At 37.7% G+C, this 18,344-nt stretch overlaps 2 protein-coding genes across 2 annotated transcripts in view; one reads left to right on the top strand and one right to left on the bottom strand.

Moving 5' to 3' along the window:
- The window catches only part of LOC306655301 (olfactory receptor 11H6-like), a gene marked incomplete at both ends in the record, with an annotated part of 170,976 nt that overhangs the window by 81,335 nt on the left and 71,297 nt on the right, over positions 1–18,344 (top strand). The gene's annotated exons all lie outside the window — the stretch shown is intronic.
- Positions 12,595–13,530, bottom strand: LOC306653656 (olfactory receptor 11G2-like; the record flags this gene model as incomplete). Its single annotated transcript, XM_079126661.1, has 1 exon — positions 12,595–13,530. The coding sequence occupies one exon, from the start codon at positions 13,528–13,530 to the stop codon at positions 12,595–12,597; it is 936 nt and encodes a 311-aa protein (XP_078982787.1).

Here is an 18,344-nt window from a genome sequence, read left to right as displayed (position 1 = left end):
GGAGATGAAAGAGCAAATGCAGGCATTAAATGATCGCACCAATCAATAGTTAAAAGAGCAAATACGGGGAGCAAGAGATCATTTAAATAAAGAGTTAGAGATACTGAAAAATAAAACCAAACAGAAATCCTTGAAATGAAGGAAAAAATAAACCAAGTTAAAAAATCCATAGAAGGCATAACCAATAGGATAGAACACCTGGAAGACAGAACCTCAGATATGGAAGACAAAATATTTAATCCTGAAAAGAAAGTTGACCAAATAGAAAAGATGGTAGGAAATCATGAACAGAATCTACAAGAATTATGGAATATCATGAAAAGGCCAAATTTAAGAATTATTGGGATTGAGGAAGGCTTCGAGAAACAAAATAAAGGAATGAACAATCTATTCAATGAAATAATATCAGAAAATTTCCCAAATCTGAAGAATGAAATGGAAAACCAAGTACAAGAGGCTTATAGGACTCCAAAGATATAAAATTACAACAGACCCACACCAAGACACATTATTATGAAAATACTTAACATACAAAATAAAGACAGAATTTTAAAGGCCGCGAGAGAAAAGAATCAAATTACATTCAGGGGAAAACCAATAAGAATATCAGCAGATTTTTCAATCCAGACCCTAAAAGCTAGAAGGGCCTGGAACAACATTTACCAAGCCCTGAAAGAAAATGGATGCCAACCAAGAATCTTATACACAGCAAAACTTACTTTCAGATTTGACGATGAAATAAGATCTTTCCATGATAAACAAAAGCTAAAGGAATTTACAAAAAGAAAGCCGGCATTACAGAACATTCTCAGCAAAATATTCCATGAGGAAAGGATGAAAAACAACGATGCAAATCAGCAATGGGAGGAACTAGCCTAAAGGAATAGCCAAATAAAGGGGAAATCAAATCTTATCAAAAAACAAAAATGAGACAAATGACTGGGAATACAAATCATATCACAATAATAACCCTGAATGTTAACGGCCTGAACTCATTAATCAAAAGACATAGACTGGAAGATTGGATTAAAAAGAAAAATCCAACAATTTGCTGCCTGCAAGAGACTCATCTCATAGAAAGAGATACCCATAGACTAAAGGTGAAAGGAAGGGAAAAAACATACCATGCACATGACACAGCAAAAAACCTGGAGTATCCATTCTCATTTCAGATAACGTGGACTTCAAGCCAAAACTAGTCAGAAGGGACAAAGAAGGACATTACATAATGCTTAAGGGAAGCATAAATCAGCAAGACATAACAATCATAAATATCTATGCCCTGAACATTGGCTCACCCATGTACGTCAAACAAATCCTTCTCAATTCCAGAAATCAAATAGACCACAACACAATAATACTAGGCGATTTTAACACACCTCTCTCACCACTGGATAGATCGTCCAAAAAAATTGAATAAAGAAACCATAGATCTCAATAACACAATCAACAATTTAGACTTAACCAACTTATATAGAATATACCATCCAACAAAGAACGAATACACCTTCTTCTCAGCAGCACATGGATCCCCTCTAAAATAGACCATGTTTTATGCCACAAAGCTACTGTTAGCAAATTAAGAAGATAGAGATACTACCTTGTACTCTATCAGATCATAATGGATTGAAATTAGAAATAAATGACAGAATAAAAAACAGAAACTTCTACAATACCTGGAGATTAAATAATACACTATTATATGATGAATGGATAACAGAAGACATCAGGAGGGAAATAAAAAAATTCTTAGAAGTAAACAAGAACAAAGACACATCATATCAAAATCTCTGGGACTCTATGAAAGCAGTACTTAGAGGAAGATTTATTTCATGGGGTTCATTCAACAAAAGATGTAGAAATCAACAAATAAATGACTTAACACTACAGCTCAAAGCCCTAGAAAAAGAAGAGCAGACCAACACCAAAAGTAGTAGAAGACAGGAAATAGTTAAAATCAGAGCCGAAATCAATGAAATTGAAACAAAAGAAACAATTGGAAAAATTAACAAAATAAATAGTTGGTTCTTTGAAAAAATAAACAAAATTGATAGAACCTTAGCCACACTAACAAAGAGAAAGAGGGAGAAAACAAATTACTAAAATTCGGAATGAACAAGGAAATATCACAACAGACACGAGTGAAATACAAAACATAATTAGAAGCTATTTTGAAAATCTATACTCCAACAAAACAGAAAACCTCGAAGATATCAACAAGTTTCTAGAGACATATGAATTACCTAAACTGAACAAAGAGGACATACACAACTTAAATAAGTCAATTTCAAGCAATGAAACAGAAGAGGTCATCAAAAGCCTACCAACAAAGAAAAGTCCGGGACCAGATGGGTTCTCAGCCGAGTTCTACAAAACCTTTAAGAAGAGCTCATTCCAATACGTCTCAAAGTATTTCATAAAATAGAAGAGGAGGGAACCCTCCCAAACTCATTCTATGAAGCCAATATCACACTGATACCTAAACCAAACAGAGACACATCAAGGAAAGAAAATTTCAGACCAATATCTTTAATGAACATCGATGCAAAAATTTTCAGCAAAATTTTAGCAAATTGCTTACAAAAATATATTAAAAAGATAGTGCACCACGATCAAGTGGGTTTTATCCCAGGGATGCAAGGTTGGTTCAACATCCGGAAATCAATAAATGTCATTCACCACATGAACAGACTAAAAGTTAAGAATCACATGATTATTTCAATAGATGCAGAAAAAGCATTTGATAAAATATACCATCCCTTCATGCTCAAAACACTACAGAAAATTGGGGTAGTGGGAACATTCCTTAACATTGTAAAGGCCATCTATGCTAAGCCCATGGCCAATATCCTTGTAAATGGTGAAAAACTGAAAGCATTCCCCCTAAAAACTGGAACAAGGCAGTGATGCCCTCTTTCCCCACTTCTATTCAATATCATTCTTGAGACTCTAGTCAGAGCAATTAGACAAACCAAAGAAATTAAAGAGATACAAATTGTAAAAGAGGAACTCAAGCTATCCCTGTTCGCTGATGACATGATTATATATTTAGAGGAACCTGGAATTTCCACCAGAAAACTTTTAGAACTCATAAGTGAATTCAGTAATGTAGCAGGTTACAAGATCAATGCTCATAAATCCAATGAATTTTTATACATAAATGATGAATCTTCAGAAAGAGAAATTAGGAAAACTACCCCATTCACAATAGCATCGAAAAAAATAAAATACTTGGGAATCAATCTCACAAAAGAGGTGAAAGACCTCTACAATGAGAACTACAGAACACTAAAGAAAGAAATTAAAGAAAACCTTAGAAGATGGAAAGATCTCCCGTGTCTTGGATAGGCAGAATTAATATTGTCAAAATGGCCATACTACCAAAAGTGCTATACAGATTCAATGCAATTCCAATTAAAATCCCAATGGTGTACCTTACAGAAATAGAGCAAGCAATTATGAAATTCATCTGGAAAAATGAGAAACTCAGAATAGCTAAAGCAATCCTCAGTAGAAAGAGCGAAGCAGGGGGTATCGCAATACCAGATCTTCAACTCTATTACAAAACAACAGTAACAAAAACAGCAGGGTATTGGTACCAAAATAGACAGGCAGATCAATGGTACAGAATATAGGACACAGACACAAACCGAAATAAATAAAATTTTCTCATACTAGACAAAAGTTCCAAAAATATGCAATGGAGAAAAGATAGCCTCTTCAACAAATGGTGCTGGGAAAACTGGAAATCCATATGCAACAGAATGAAACTAAATCCCTATCTCTCACCCTGCACAAAACTCAACTCAAAATGGATCAAGGACCTCGGAATCAGACCAGAGACCCTGCAAATTATAGAAGAAAAAGTAGGTCCAAATCTTCAACTTGTTGGCTTGAGATCCGACTTCCTTAACAGGATTCCCATACCACAAGAAATAAAAGCTAGAATCAACCACTGGGATAGATTCAAACTAAAAAGCTTTCTCTCAGCAAAGGAAACTATCAGTAATGTGAAGAGAGAGCCTACAGAGTGGGAGAATATCTTTGCCACTCATACTTCAGATAGAGCACCAATTTCCAGAATCTATAAAGAACTCAAAAAACTCTACACCAAGAATACAAATAATCCAATCAACAAATGGGCTAAGGAAATGAACAGACACTTCACAGAAGAAGATGTATAAGCAATCAACAGATATATGAAAAAATGTTCAATATCTCTAGTAATAAGAGAAATGCAAATCAAAACCACCCTAAGATTTCATCTCACCCCAATTAGAATGGTGATTATCAAGAACACAAGCAACAACAGGTGTTGGTGAGGATGTGGGTAAAAAGGTACACTCATACATTGCTGGTGTGGTTGCAAATTAGTGCAGCCACTCTGGAAAGCAGTATGGAGATTCCTCAGAAAGCTGGAATGGAACCACCATTTGACCCAGCTCTCCCACTCCTTGGCCTATACCCAAAGGACTTAAAATCAGCATACTACAGAGATAGAGCCACATCAATGTTCATAGCTGCTCAATTCACTATAGCCAGATTGTGGAAACAACCTAGATGCCCTTCAGTTGATGAATGGATAAAGAAACTGTGGCATATATATAATGGAATATTACTCCACCATGAAGAATGATAAAATTATGCCATTTGCAGGCAAATGGATGAAATTGGAGGATATCATGCTAAGTGAGATAAGCCAATCTCAAAAAACTAAAGGACAAATTATCTTGCTGATAAGCGGATGAAGACATATAAGGGGGTGTAGTAGGGGTTAGTGTTAGGGTTAGGGTTAGATTTAGGGTTAGGGATAAGGAGGGTGGTATGAATGGAGGAAGGAAGGACTGTATAGACGGAAAAGAGGGGTGGGAGGGGTGGGGGAGGGAAAAAATAACAGAATGAATCAAACAACATTGCCCTATGTAAATTTATTGTATTTAATTAAAATAAATAAATTTTAAAAAAAGAAGCAAGGAAAGAAAACGATCTGAAGCTTTGCACTTACAAGGGATTTTTCAGGAACTACTTTGCTAAAATATTTCAGGAATTATTTGTTAAAGTAACTCATTGCCTTGAATGTTCCTTCTTGAAATGATCAATTTGAATAATCTTTGCTTACCCCTGGCATCTGTTGTTTCAGTAAAATTGTCTGTACTTAAATAAACAGGAATTGAAGCCCTAGAGCCCAACTTCTGAATAAATTTTCAAATATATTGTTGGAAGTAAGAATATTTTATAACCCAAAATAACATTCGAAGTTTTCCAGTGACCAAAAAGCATAATAATGACCACAAAGTCATAACAAGTGGAAGCCATTGGCGTATTAGGCATAATTTTTCACTTCAGACATCTATTCATGGAACAAAAAGAAACCAGGTTGAATCACAACCAAGTCTAATCTCTTGGCTTTTTCGAGCATCTGTTTAACTATTTTAAAATGGTAGAGCTCTCTTCAGAAGAATGCGATGAGACTTATATTAGATGGTGTATGTTAAATCTGCTAACATTTATCAAAATATAACAGAGACTAGAAACTATTATTTAAATATGATAGGAAGCCTGGAGAGAGTGTTGGGTCAGAGGAAGGATAATTTTAAAATATAAAAGTACACCTGGGCAAGGGTGTCAGAGGAGGTTCTGAATGCTACGTAGACCCCAGGAGTTCCTGTACTCACCGTCTGAATGCAACTGGACAATACCAGCATGCATCATTTCTCTCCTCCAGGAGTCTACCAGAGAAATAAATGAGACCAACTTTCTATAAATGTTTTTTAATTTTTAATTGACATATTTAATTGTACATATTTATGGGGTACAGGTTGGTACTTCCATACAGGTATATAAGAGGTAATGATACAATTATGGTAAGGACCTCCTTTTAATGTCACAACACTGAATGATAAGAATAGTCAGAGAGGTTACTCTTACTGGGTAAGGGTTCAGCATTAGGGGATTTGCTAAAGTAGATTTTAATCATCACTTGAAGAACTCCGCGGGGTGAAATGGAAACCCCCAAAGTCTAAAGTAACTGGTAACATCCAACATGGTGCTGGCTTTTTAATCTAGAACCACAGTTGAGGTGCCAGGTTAGCAGCAGACCAGCAGGGTCATTACTAGGTGACAGTCTCACTGTGGGACTCACAGAGACAATCTCTTCTTTAAGTTCATCAGTGAAAGGAAAATACTGGGGGTTGAATGGTGCCCTGTGATTATTCCTGCTGTGTCTGAAGGGCAGCCTCCAGTACAACAGAAGGCCAGAAATAGGTGCATATGTAAGTGGAGAGTTGCCTGGTGCTCTGTTCCTTTTTGTGTTACACCTAAAGATGACTTTACATTTTACATGAAGCACAAACTGTGGCAGGATGACTCAGAATCCAAAATTCTGAACACCTAGGATCTCTCAGAGGACACAGGTGGGAGCTCCTTGAGTGCAGCATCTACTGTCTGTAGGGCTGCTACAAAAGGGGGCTATAAATGTTCCCTGTGTTCTGATCTATGAGTATAGTCTATATCACACAGTAGTACATCATGTAATAAGTGATTACTTCACAAATCCCCCATTCCTCCTTGCAAGACTTCTAACTTGTCTATTCAGGCACACATGTTTGAAAATCTCTTAGGAAAATCTGACCTAGTACCAATCTGTTTTGCCTTCTCTTTCAGATAAAAAGATGACGGAAGCTAGTGGGCTTCATATCACTTCAGAGAAGACAAAACGTTTGTAAGTGATGGGTCATTCTTTTTATTAACTATCATTAAGATTCAAGGATTCCTGTCCTTGCAGTAATAGGAAAAGTAAAGATACAGTTGCAGGTATAATTCGCAATGACCCAAGGCAAGGAGGAAGTGGTCCTCAGCACGTTGATCTGAGAAGAGTGAGCAGAAAGAAAGGGATTCTCAAAGAATAAGAAGTCTGTTCCCAAACGGGAAAAGGAGGAAGAGCAGACAATTCATACAGGCTGTGTTGCTTCCAAGAATTTGAAAGAAAATCACTCTTCTCTCTTTCTCAGTGTACTTCTTTTTCTCCTCCTTCAAATTTCGAGTAACAAACACTCATTCAGGAACCATCTAGAAAACACCAAAGTCGTCTTCTCAAAGGCTCGATATTCTTCCCTTCAGTTTGAGGTGCATTTACATTGACTTCAGGCAAATGCAAACCTTCAAATGCAACACCCATGAAACGCACACGTCTTTCACTCTTGTCTTTTCCTTATCACATTTCTTTGCACTGTTAATATGCACTCTTGCTGGCTGCAGTTAGTTTAAGCATATCACTTTTATTATGGTCATGAAAAGAACGTGGGGACACTACACACTCTTCAGTTAAATCTCAAGTGCTGAAAATTCAGGTTGGCTAGATGATTTAAAGCATCATAGTATCCTTTCTAACCAATGAATTTCCAGTCCAAAACCTCCCTCAATGAGCCCATTATGACCTCAGATTTACGGATTTGAGCTGAGACATTTCTGATAGAAAGCCAGGTCTCCCAATAAAAGGTTGAAGCCAACTACCATCCTTTTTCTCTAGGTCAAACTAGCCATTGCTCAACAAGCAGAATTAAACACCAGCTATAAGCATCTAATAGGTCCAAGCTCAAATAGAATGGAGATGAATTAGATGAATTCAGAACCATATGGAACATTTTCATAAAAGTGCATTAATGGAAGTCTACATTTCTGCAAGCAGTTTCAACAGCTATTTCTTGCCACTGAGCTCTCCAACCAGACATTGTCCTCCAAATAACACTGCTCTGCATAGCTTTTTCCAATCAGTTGTAACTGCCTCTTTAAGTTCTTTGTACTAGATTCAGCTCTCTCCTTTTTCCCTGTTCTTAAGTTTTCACTACCACTTAGTTATTCCTTTTTGGGGTTTTTTGTATTAGGTTTAGCTTTCTCCTACATTTTTCCCTTGTTCTTAAGCTTTCTGACTTTCCAAGTCATTACCACACAATTATTCCTCACTTTGTTTTCTTTAACAGTTCTTTTCTGTTGCTCTTAGATCCTGTTTATGAAGATCCCCTTGTGGCACACTGAACAACTTTTCCTCTATAAACCCTGGGCTTATTTCTGTTAGCGTTTGAACACATGATCATACACTGGTTTCCTTATTTTCTAGTTCTTCCCCAGTGTTTCCTTTCTCCCCAGAACTTTCCTGTTTTTGGTTACCCCAGCTAACTTCCTTTTTAACCTCTCCCAGCACTTCTTTTTCTTGTTTCATGCCTCCTTTTGAATTATCCCTTCAAACTGACTTCATGATATTTCTGAATTTATCCTTCACTGTACAAAGGCCACACTAACAGTAGTACAAACACAATACAAAAAATACATTCCAGAGCTCCTTCATCCATTCTGATCAAAGACATGAACTCTTGACAAACAACAAACACACAAAATCTTATTATTTTAATACCTGGCCAGTCCACTGGGGGTTAATTTACCTAGTTCCCTGTATTTGGGCCCTCCCCACTGGGGGTTGCTTTACCCAGTTCCCTGTACCTGGGCCCTCTTCGACTCAGCTTCCTGTATACTACTTTAACTTTTCTTGACTTATTTTACTTGACTTATTTTAGCTTTAAACACAAACACAAATACACACATTTTTGCACTTCACTGTCATCTCCTTTGTGACCTTTAGTTTTTGACCAACACTATTTCTTTTTACTATCCCTCGCCCTTAAACTGCTCTGGCCAGAGACTTCTGCGAGGTTCCTACTTTCCCTGCTGTATCTATTCCCGGAGGCGGATCTTGAATTTTCCCTTGCCCTATTCCTGTGAGGTTCCTCAGTTTCCCCACCGTGCAGATTTTCCCTTTTTTTCCTGTAAGGTTGTTGCTAATTTTCCTTTCCCGCATGCTCCCCATTCCCAGTACGGGCCACCACTTGTCGCTGGCTTTTTGCAGTTCCAAAATCCATGGATATTTGTCACCGCCTGCAGCAACAACTTGCACAGGACTTATGAGTGGTGGAGTGGAAACTGAGGCACTTCTATCTTTCTCTTTAGTGCACTGCTTTCTTGCTTGTTCATAGAGGATAGAGGAAATGAGGTTTACTTGCTTTGAGAGGAGAGAGAGAGAGACCCCGCTTATCAGAGAGAAAGAAACTTTGCTTAAGAGAGAAACTTTGAAAGAAAGACAGGCTTTTCTCCATTCCGCGATCTGCCTTCCGCTGCTGCCCCTACTCGCTGCTGTGTTCTTTCTTCTGACTTTTCTGCTAATGGCTGCTGTGGCGTGTCTTCTCTGGCTACTGCCGCGCTGCGTGTCTTCTGCTACTGCTTTTCTTCTGCTAATGGCTGCTGTAGTGTGTTTTTCCCTCTGGCTGCTTCTAATGGCTGCTGTGTCTCTGTCTCGCTCCGCCTACGCTTATATCACCTCCAGGACGCGGAGAGCAGGGCCACGCCTCTTACGCAAAGATTAGGCGAGATGCTCCGAGCAGGCAATTAGTGCTCGAGAACACATGCGCATACATTGTGTGCGTGGACAAGAAAATCACCTGAGTGTGCTTATGTCTATTAACCTCCTTGCTGCCGATGTGATCAGGCGCCATCCCAGCGCCGCCAACATGGCACAGCCCCCAACAGGAAGTGACTAGTCCTAACTGAAGTGCACTCTATGTATGAAGTTGCATGCTGATTATGAACACAATGTAATCAGAAGGTGTAAATATCTCATTCATAGTGCTCTTAGCAATTACTGTTGAAATGATAATACTTTGGGTGAATTAGGTTAAATATATTACTTGAAATATTACTTTCTTTTTACCTTTATTAATATGACTACTAGAATATTTTAAAAAATATATGTGGCTCAAATTATATTACTGTTAGATTGCACTGATTTTGATTGATCTCAAAGAATTAAATAGCTTTAAATACCATCCCCCCAATCTCATATAAAGACTTGCATAATTTATGTATGCAACCTCATATACATAAAGACCCAACTATCTACTTGAATCTCCACATGGATGTTTATTAGTTAATTTTAAATGTATGTTCTTCTCCTTTATTTCAATAGACATGCTTCAGGCTTTGTCTTACCACAGGATGAGAAATTCAGGATAATGTACATACTTCAAATATAGCTTAGTCTTGTTCTATCGTGAGACAATATAAAGTATATCTCCCTATCATTTTTATAGAACTATATATATAAACCTTTACATTGTAAATCATTTTTTTTTAATATGGAAACAACCACCCTCACTGAAAACTTGAATACTGGTTAAATCTTGAAGTTGATTAAATCTACCTCTATGTATAAAATCAATTAAATATGTCACATACAATTTTTAAAAACCAGGAGAAACATTTCCTATTTTTTAACAATAATTGCTTAATGTTAGTTCTTTTTTGAGGCAATCTATCAAGCATGCCATTTCTACCAGCCTAATGCCAACAAAGACCACACTTACAAGGATTCCCACAGTGCTCCTCCCCTGGCAATGTCTTTAACTCTTATCAGCACTGAGTAAAAGAGTCCTGGGATCTGAGACGCCTTAACCTGAACAGGCCATGGATATTCAAATCAGTCTTGAGTCAGCCACATTTTTCAACAGTGTATCTTCTGAACCTAAATCTTCTTGCCTTTCTTAGTAGCAACCCCTTGAAGCTGGTGCTCTAATCACATGCGTTTAGTGTTTCCACACTCAGTTGACTTGTTTTCTTGCTCACAGAAAACTTGAAGTAATCCAGATTGAACTCCCTCATTTTTTTCTTTGGTTTTCCTCAAAATTCAGCTTAAGTTAAGCCTTCCCAGACCAGCCTATTCAGAAGATCATCATCCCCCACTACCACTGCTATCTATTCCTTTCAACTGTTTTATTTTTCTGCAAAGAATTTATCTCCATTGGCCCAATCCATTCACTTTTGTCCCAAGTATACTACATTCTTTCCTAACTGAATTACTTCAGTATTGCCCTCCCTGTTCGAAAAAAAAAAAAGAAAACAGAAAATAACAGTCTGATGGCAAGAGAAGTTTCATGAGTGCTGTTTAAAAATGGGCAAGGTATGAACAGAACAATTTTAAGTTCGGCTTGTAAAACTATCATTATTCTACAGTTGGAGATAATAAGTCAAATAGTAAGGATAGGACATATATTTAGTAAAAAAGGAATAAAATTTGAGGACAGGTGGAGAGAAACCTCAAATTACATACACACTGAAGAATTTGGAATTTGTCCTGTGTATAATTAGAGTGGAAATAAGGGTGAGAACTGGTGGAAAGGAGGTTTAAGAAGATAATTCTGAAATACAACAATGGTCAGAACTAGAGAGACTATTTATGAAGTTACTATGTCATCACAGGCACAGCATGCTGAACCTGGACAAAAATGATGAGTTACGATAACTAAGGATCAGAGGGAAGAGGCTGAAGATTAGTTGTGCATTCAAGAAGATGTGGAATTATAATGTTAAGATATCAAGTTCCAGTTATAGGTAAGTGGAACCACTGGAGAATAAGGATGGTAAGAGATAATTTAAAAAAGAAACTAACAAATATAAGATGAAACATTTGGATTTAAAGTGAATCGTTGTGTAAAAATATCCAGCAAAAGCCTGCAACTATTTGACTATAATTTGGAAGTAATATTATTGCTGAACTTATCCCAGACCAGGATTTAGCCCAAGGTTTCCTCATGAAGTGTTATACTGTAAATTAAGTTACTACGCTAGAAAATAAGAGGGTAGATAGTAGAAATTAAGTTTGGGGAACACTTATCCAGAGTTCTATAGAGAACTACATGAAAAATTAAGTGCACCTTAGACCTGGGTTGGTAGTGACCTCACAAATTCTATAGGCATTGGGCTCACATTGAGTACTAACACTCAAGTGCCTGGATATGCTAATGTGATGGCAGAGGCTAAAAGGAAACAGGGTTTGTCAATCAACACTATTGAGGGCCCATTTGTGGCTAAATCTATATTTGGAATCATGAAGAATACAAAGGTAGTGTTTTAAAGTTGTCCCTGATGTTGAAGGTTTGGATTTTGTGGGGTTTTCTAGTCTGACCACCTCATATAGTCTAAACTTCTAATCTGGTCATTATTAGTAAAGTATTTGTGCATTTGCATTACATTCGATAACATTTTTTGTGGGAATAGGGGTACTGGAAATTGACTCCAGGGGCACTTTACCACTGAACTACCCTGTCCTTTTTATTTATTTATTTTGAGACAGGGTCTCACTAAGTTGCTGAAGCTGCCCTTGAACTTGTGATCTTCCTGCCTTAGCTACAACTTGCCTCAGTGAAGGCAGAATTCAAGGATGCTGAAATACACCAACAAAATGAAATAAAAACCCAAAGAGTAAGCAGAACCTCAGTCATAAAGAAGTATATCAAAGTCCTGTTAAGATAAATTGCAAAAACAAAGAAGTCTCTATACAGTACAGACATATCAGGAACATAATAGCAATAATTTCCTAAGATTTATATCATAGGTCTAATGAATCCTTTAAAATTGTCTCCCCAACATATAAAAATAGAATAAGAGGATGGGGGGGTGGAAACTTTATCTCATCTGCCTTGTGATCTTTTCATCCTCCTAAACATTAAGATTATTTCAAATTTGACTCTTGAGTCCCATAGAGATTTCCTATCATAACACATAGAGAAATTTCTTTAATGCCTCCTTCATATCTTTGTTCCGGAAGTTGTAGATAATGGGGTTAAAGAATGGAGTTGCCAAAGCATAGAACAAAGTCACAAATTTCTGCATCCCATGATAGTCCCCAGAACCTGGGCTAACATACATCACCATGACCGAACCATAGAACAGAGACACCACAGCAAGGTGGGAGGCACAAGTTGAGAAAGCTTTGCGCCTTCCCAAAACTGAAGGCACATTTAACACTGTGCTTAGGACACAGAAATAAGTACCAAGGATGTACAGCAAGGTAAGGAAGATGATGAGAGAGCTGATGATACCACAAGCCAAGGTAATTCCAGGTACAGGAGCACAGGACAATGCCAGCAAAGGCGCCAAATCACAGAGAAAATGGTCAATAGTGTTTGGACCACAGAAGGGAACCTGAGATATTAGGGTCACAGGAGTCAATAACCAAAGAAAGCCACCCAACCAGCAGAAGATGACTAACCAAGCACACAGGCGATTGGTCATTATGATGGAATAGTGCAAAGGTCTACAAATGGCAAGAAATCGATCAAAAGACATCGCCGACAGAAATAAGCCCTCAGCAGCACACATGGAGAAGAAGAAGTAGAATTGGAGCAGGCAGCCAGCATAGGATATGCTCTTGGTCTGGGAGATAAGGTTGGTCAACATTTTGGGCACATCAGAGCTGACATAGCAGACCTCCAGGAAGGAGAAGTTGGCCAGGAGGACGTACATAGGTGTGTGGAGCTTCCGGCTGGACCACACAGCACAGATGATAGACGTGTTCCCTGTGAGAGTCAGCAGGTAGATGAGGGAAAAGATCACGAAGAGAAGGATCTGGATCTCCCAGCTGCAGGGGAAGCCCAGGAGGAGGAACTCACTCACAGAGCCAGAGCTATTAGTCTCTGAGGCCCTCATCGGTCTGACCTGTTGAGGTGACAGAGATATTTACATAGTTTTCCTGTTCTTGGGGAAGAAATACATTTTTTTAATTTTCTTCAATCTGAGTTTGTGGATTACCATCTTCTCTTTAGAAAGATGGGCTGTTCTTTCCTCTTGTCTTCCTTCCTTTTTAGTTTACTCAATAAATATATATTTACACATTATAATCGTCAGGCACTGTTCTAGGAAATAAGGAAAGAACAATGAATAAAAGAAGGAAAACCTTTGATCTTACTGAGCTCAGATCAATTACCTTCTGTTCAAATCAACTTCAAACAGTATGTTGACTATAATTTCTAAATACAGGGAGTTTAGGCACTTGAATTGGATTAGAAGAAATCTGAGGAGATTCATCTTGGCACTTCATTTGCATATCAAATATACTACTTTTACTTAGAATGTCTGTTCATTTGTGGCAACTCCATAGAGAACTGATACAGATTGTGGGGTAGATGTTAGCCAGCATCCCTCCATCTTTATTCTGGTGCTACCATGGACACAGTAACAAAGAAATATGACAAAAACATTTTTTATTGTTGCTTGAGAATCAATATTATACTCAGCTAAAAATAATAACAAAAGTTTTGTGAAGTAAAATGGAAAATGGATCTTGTCAAAGATAAAATTTCCAAAGCCAATGAGGAAGGAGAAACATTACTACATCATAATAATACACACACACACACACACACACACACACACACACACACACACGAGAGAGAGAGAGAGAGAAAGAGTCCAAAAGATAAAAGTTAGAGTACTTTCAAAAGAATTATTGAGTAGAGGTAACAAAGGTAGGGCCATCAGACACACCGCCAATCTGACTAGTTCAATCTCATTTTGCTGGTAAGAAAAAAACAACTGGAGGTGGGTGAACTAACGAAAGAGTAAAATTACCAACGCTTTATAGAAACACCAGTTTTCAGGACAACTTGGTACAGGTTAATGAAATTAGCAGGAAACTATTTGAAAGTTAGTTCAATAATCCAAGAAAAAAGTGTAAAGAGCTTGTCACGGCGTGAAGTATATAAAAACAGACCAAGACAGGACTCAGAAGATGTGCAAAGATAGAAACCTAATCTCCCTTCCTTTAAATCACCAGTGGTTACTCAATGCCACCCAGAAGGCAGAGGAGAAGAACAGGGGGAAAGCAAGACTTCACTTTCCATTTGCCACAGATTTCCCTCTGCCTGGAGTTCCTCACAGGAAGGAGGAAGTCACTCCCTGCACAATAGCCCCATTCTGTGGACAATATACCCTCCATCTTGCTCTTGCCTTTAGGTACCTCTCAGATCCCAACAGGTGATGCACAGCTCACTCTTTTCTTTTGACTCTTTTGAATATGAGTATGATATTTCATGAAATAAACTACTATTTACAGAGTTTTCCTCACCTGCACACCACACACAGTAGTTGAAGGTGGGCTATGCTGTGATCTGTGTGAAAGAGAAATGGAAACTTAGAGGGTTAGTCATCTAAATTATTGTGACAATCTTACACAAAGCTTTACCCATTTTTCTCTGGTAGGAATACAATCCTCTGGAAGATCACCCGCAAGAGCAAAACAAGTTGGCCAAAAAGATGTCCTTAATCCTCTATCTTAATAAGGCTTATATGATAGGAAAGCTGTTTGTAAAGAATAATCAGGGAACTTCATGCTCCTTTTTCATGCAACACATAAAGCAAAGAGGACATTGAGACATAATAGGACATTATTGCTCACAGTTGGTTATCATACCCTACCACACAGAACCTAAATTCAGCCCAGCAGTGTGGAGGATCAGGTTCTTAGTAAAACACCGTTGGCTCTTTTCTTCACAAGGTTCACAAACTAAAACGTGCCACAAAACTCTCTATTCCCCATTGCTTATCCCTGGACTCTGAGGCCCCGTCTCCGGAGACCTCAACCCTGGAAGCAGTGGGAACCATTAGTGTGCATGATACAGACCTGCATGTGATTCTTCTCAGTAAGTATCACCCTGGAGATGAATGCTGCAGGAATACCTCCATGCATATGTGTCACACTACACATATTCCAGGTTGCCAGCACAATAGTGTTTCTTCCAGAGTTTCCTCTCCTAATCTTAAATATCTCTTTTTATGAGTCCCTGGATTTGATCCCCATTATCACAAAAAATAAAAAATAAATAAACTACCTCTTAGTTAACAAAATATTTCTAACATGAGATGCACCATTATATTCAAACATTAAGCTTAAAAACCTAAACCAAGACTTTCCCAATCATGTTGCCCAAATGTCAGCTTGTCCACTAAATCTAGAAAGATTCTATTCCCAGATACCCAGAACTACCAATCTCCTTTCCTTACAAACTCTTTTTTTCTTTTTTTTCTTTTCTTTAATTTTAATTTATTTTTATTGTAAACAAATGGGATACATGTTGTTTCTCTTTGTACATGGAGTAACAGCATACCATTTGCATAATCATACATTTACATAGGGTAATAATGTTTGATTCATCCCGTTATTTTTTTCCTTCCCCCCACACCTCCCACCCCACTTTTCCCTGTATACAGTCTCTCCTTCCTCCATTCTTGCCCCCCTCCTACCCCCATTATGTGTCATCATCCATTTATCAGCGAGATCACTCGTCCTTTGGGTTTTTTGAGATTGGCTTATCTCACTTAGCATGATATCCTCCAATTTCATCCATTTGCCTGCAAATGTCACAATTTTATTATTCTTTATAGCTGAGTAATATTCCATTGTATATATATGCCATAGTTTCTTTATCCATTCATCAACTGAAGGGCATCTAGGTTGGTTCCACAATCTGGATATAGTGAATTGAGCAGCTATGAACATTGATGTGGCTGTATCTCTGTAGTATGCTGATTTTAAGTCCTTTGGGTATAGGTCAAGGAGTGGGAGAGCTGGGTCAAATGGTGGTTCCATTCCAAGCTTTCTGAGGAACCTCCATACTGCTTTCCAGAGTGGCTGCACTAATTTGCAGCCCCACCAGCAATGTATGAGTGTACCTTTTTCCCCACACCCTCGCCAACACCTATTGTTGCTTGTATTCTTGATAATCGCCATTCTAATGGGGTGAGATGGAATCTTAGGGTAGTTTTGATTTGCATTTCTCTTATTACTAGAGATGTTGAACATTGTTTCATATATCTGTTGATTGCTTGTAGATCTTCTTCTGTGAAGTGTCTGTTCATTTTCTTAGCCCATTTGTCGATTGGATTATGTGTATTCTTGGTGTAGTTTTTTGAGCTCTTTATAGATTCTGGAAATTAGCGCTCTATCTGAAGTATGAGTGGCAAAGATATTCTCCTACTCTTGTAGACTCTTTCTTCACATACTGATTGTTTCCTTTGCTGAAAGAAAGCTTTTTAGTTTGAATCTATCCCAGTTGTTAATTCTTGCTTTTATCTATGGGAGTCCTGTTAAGGAAATCTGATCCTAAGCCAACAAGTTGAAGATTTGGACATACTTTTTCTTCTATAAGATGCAGGATCTCTGGTCTGATTTCAAGGTCCTTGATCCATTTTGAGTTGAGTTTTGTGCAGGGTGAGAGATAGGGGTTTAATTTCATTCTGTTGCATATGGATTTTCAGTTTTCCAAGCACCATTTGTTGAAGAGGCTATCTTTTCTCCATTGAATATTTTTGGCACCTTTGTCTAGTATGAGAAAATTGTATTTATTTGGGTTTGTATCCATGTCCTCTATTCTGTGCCATTGATCTATCTGTCTATTTTGGTGCCAATAACCATGCTGTTTTTGTTACTATTGCTTTGTAGAATAGTTGAAGTTCTGGTATTGTGATACCCCCTGCTTCATTCTTTCTGCTAAGCATTGCTTTAGCTATTCTGGGTTTCTTATTCTTCCACATGAATTTCATACTTGCTTGCTCTATTTCTGTAAAGTACATCATTGGGATTTTAAGTGGAATTGCATTGAATCTGTATAGCACTTTTAGTAGTATGGCCATTTTGACAATATTAATTCTGCCTATCCAAGAACATGGGAGATCTTTCCATTTTCTAAGGTCTTCCTCAATTTCTTTCTTCAATGTTTTGTAGTTTTCATTGTAGAGATCTTTTACCTCTTTGGTTAGATTGATTCCCAAGTATTTTATTTTTTTGAGGCTATTGCAAATGGAGTTGTTTTCCTCATTTCCCTTTCAGTTGTTTCATTGCTTGTGTATAAAAATGCTTTAGATTTATGCGTGTTGATGTTATAGCCTGCTATTTTGCTGAATTCATTGATGATGCCTAGAAGTTTTTGGAGCAGTTTTTGGATCCTCTAAATATAGAATCACTCATCAGCAAATAGTAACAGCTTAAGTTCCTCTCTTCCTATTTGTATCCCTTTAATTTCTTTAGTCTGCCTAATTGCTCTGGCTGGAGTTTCGAGGACAATGTTGAATAGAACTGGTAAAACAAGACATTCCTGTCTTGTTCCCATTTTTAAAGGCAATGGTTTCAGTTTTTCTCCATTAAGAATGATGTTGGCCATGGGCCTAGCATAAATAGCCTTTAAAATGTTCAGGTATATTCCTACTGTCCCTATTTTTTCTAGTGTTTTGAGCATGAAGGGGTGTTGAGTTTTGTTGACCGCTTTTTCTGCGTCAATTGAAATAGCCATATGATTTTTATCCTTAAGTCTATTGACATGATGGATTATGTTTATTGACTGAAGGATGTTAAACCATCCTTGCATTCCAGGGATGAACCCCACTTGATCTTGGTGCATGATTTTCTTAATATGCTTTTGGATACAGTTTGCCAATATTTTGTTAAGGATCTTTGCATCTATATTCAT

The sequence above is a fragment of the Sciurus vulgaris genome (genome assembly GCF_902686455.1).
Source record: "Sciurus vulgaris genome assembly, chromosome: 2".
Lineage (NCBI taxonomy): Eukaryota > Metazoa > Chordata > Mammalia > Rodentia > Sciuridae > Sciurus > Sciurus vulgaris.
The sequence above is the reverse complement of the archived record's forward strand: the minus strand, read 5'-3'. Positions and strand labels throughout refer to the sequence as shown.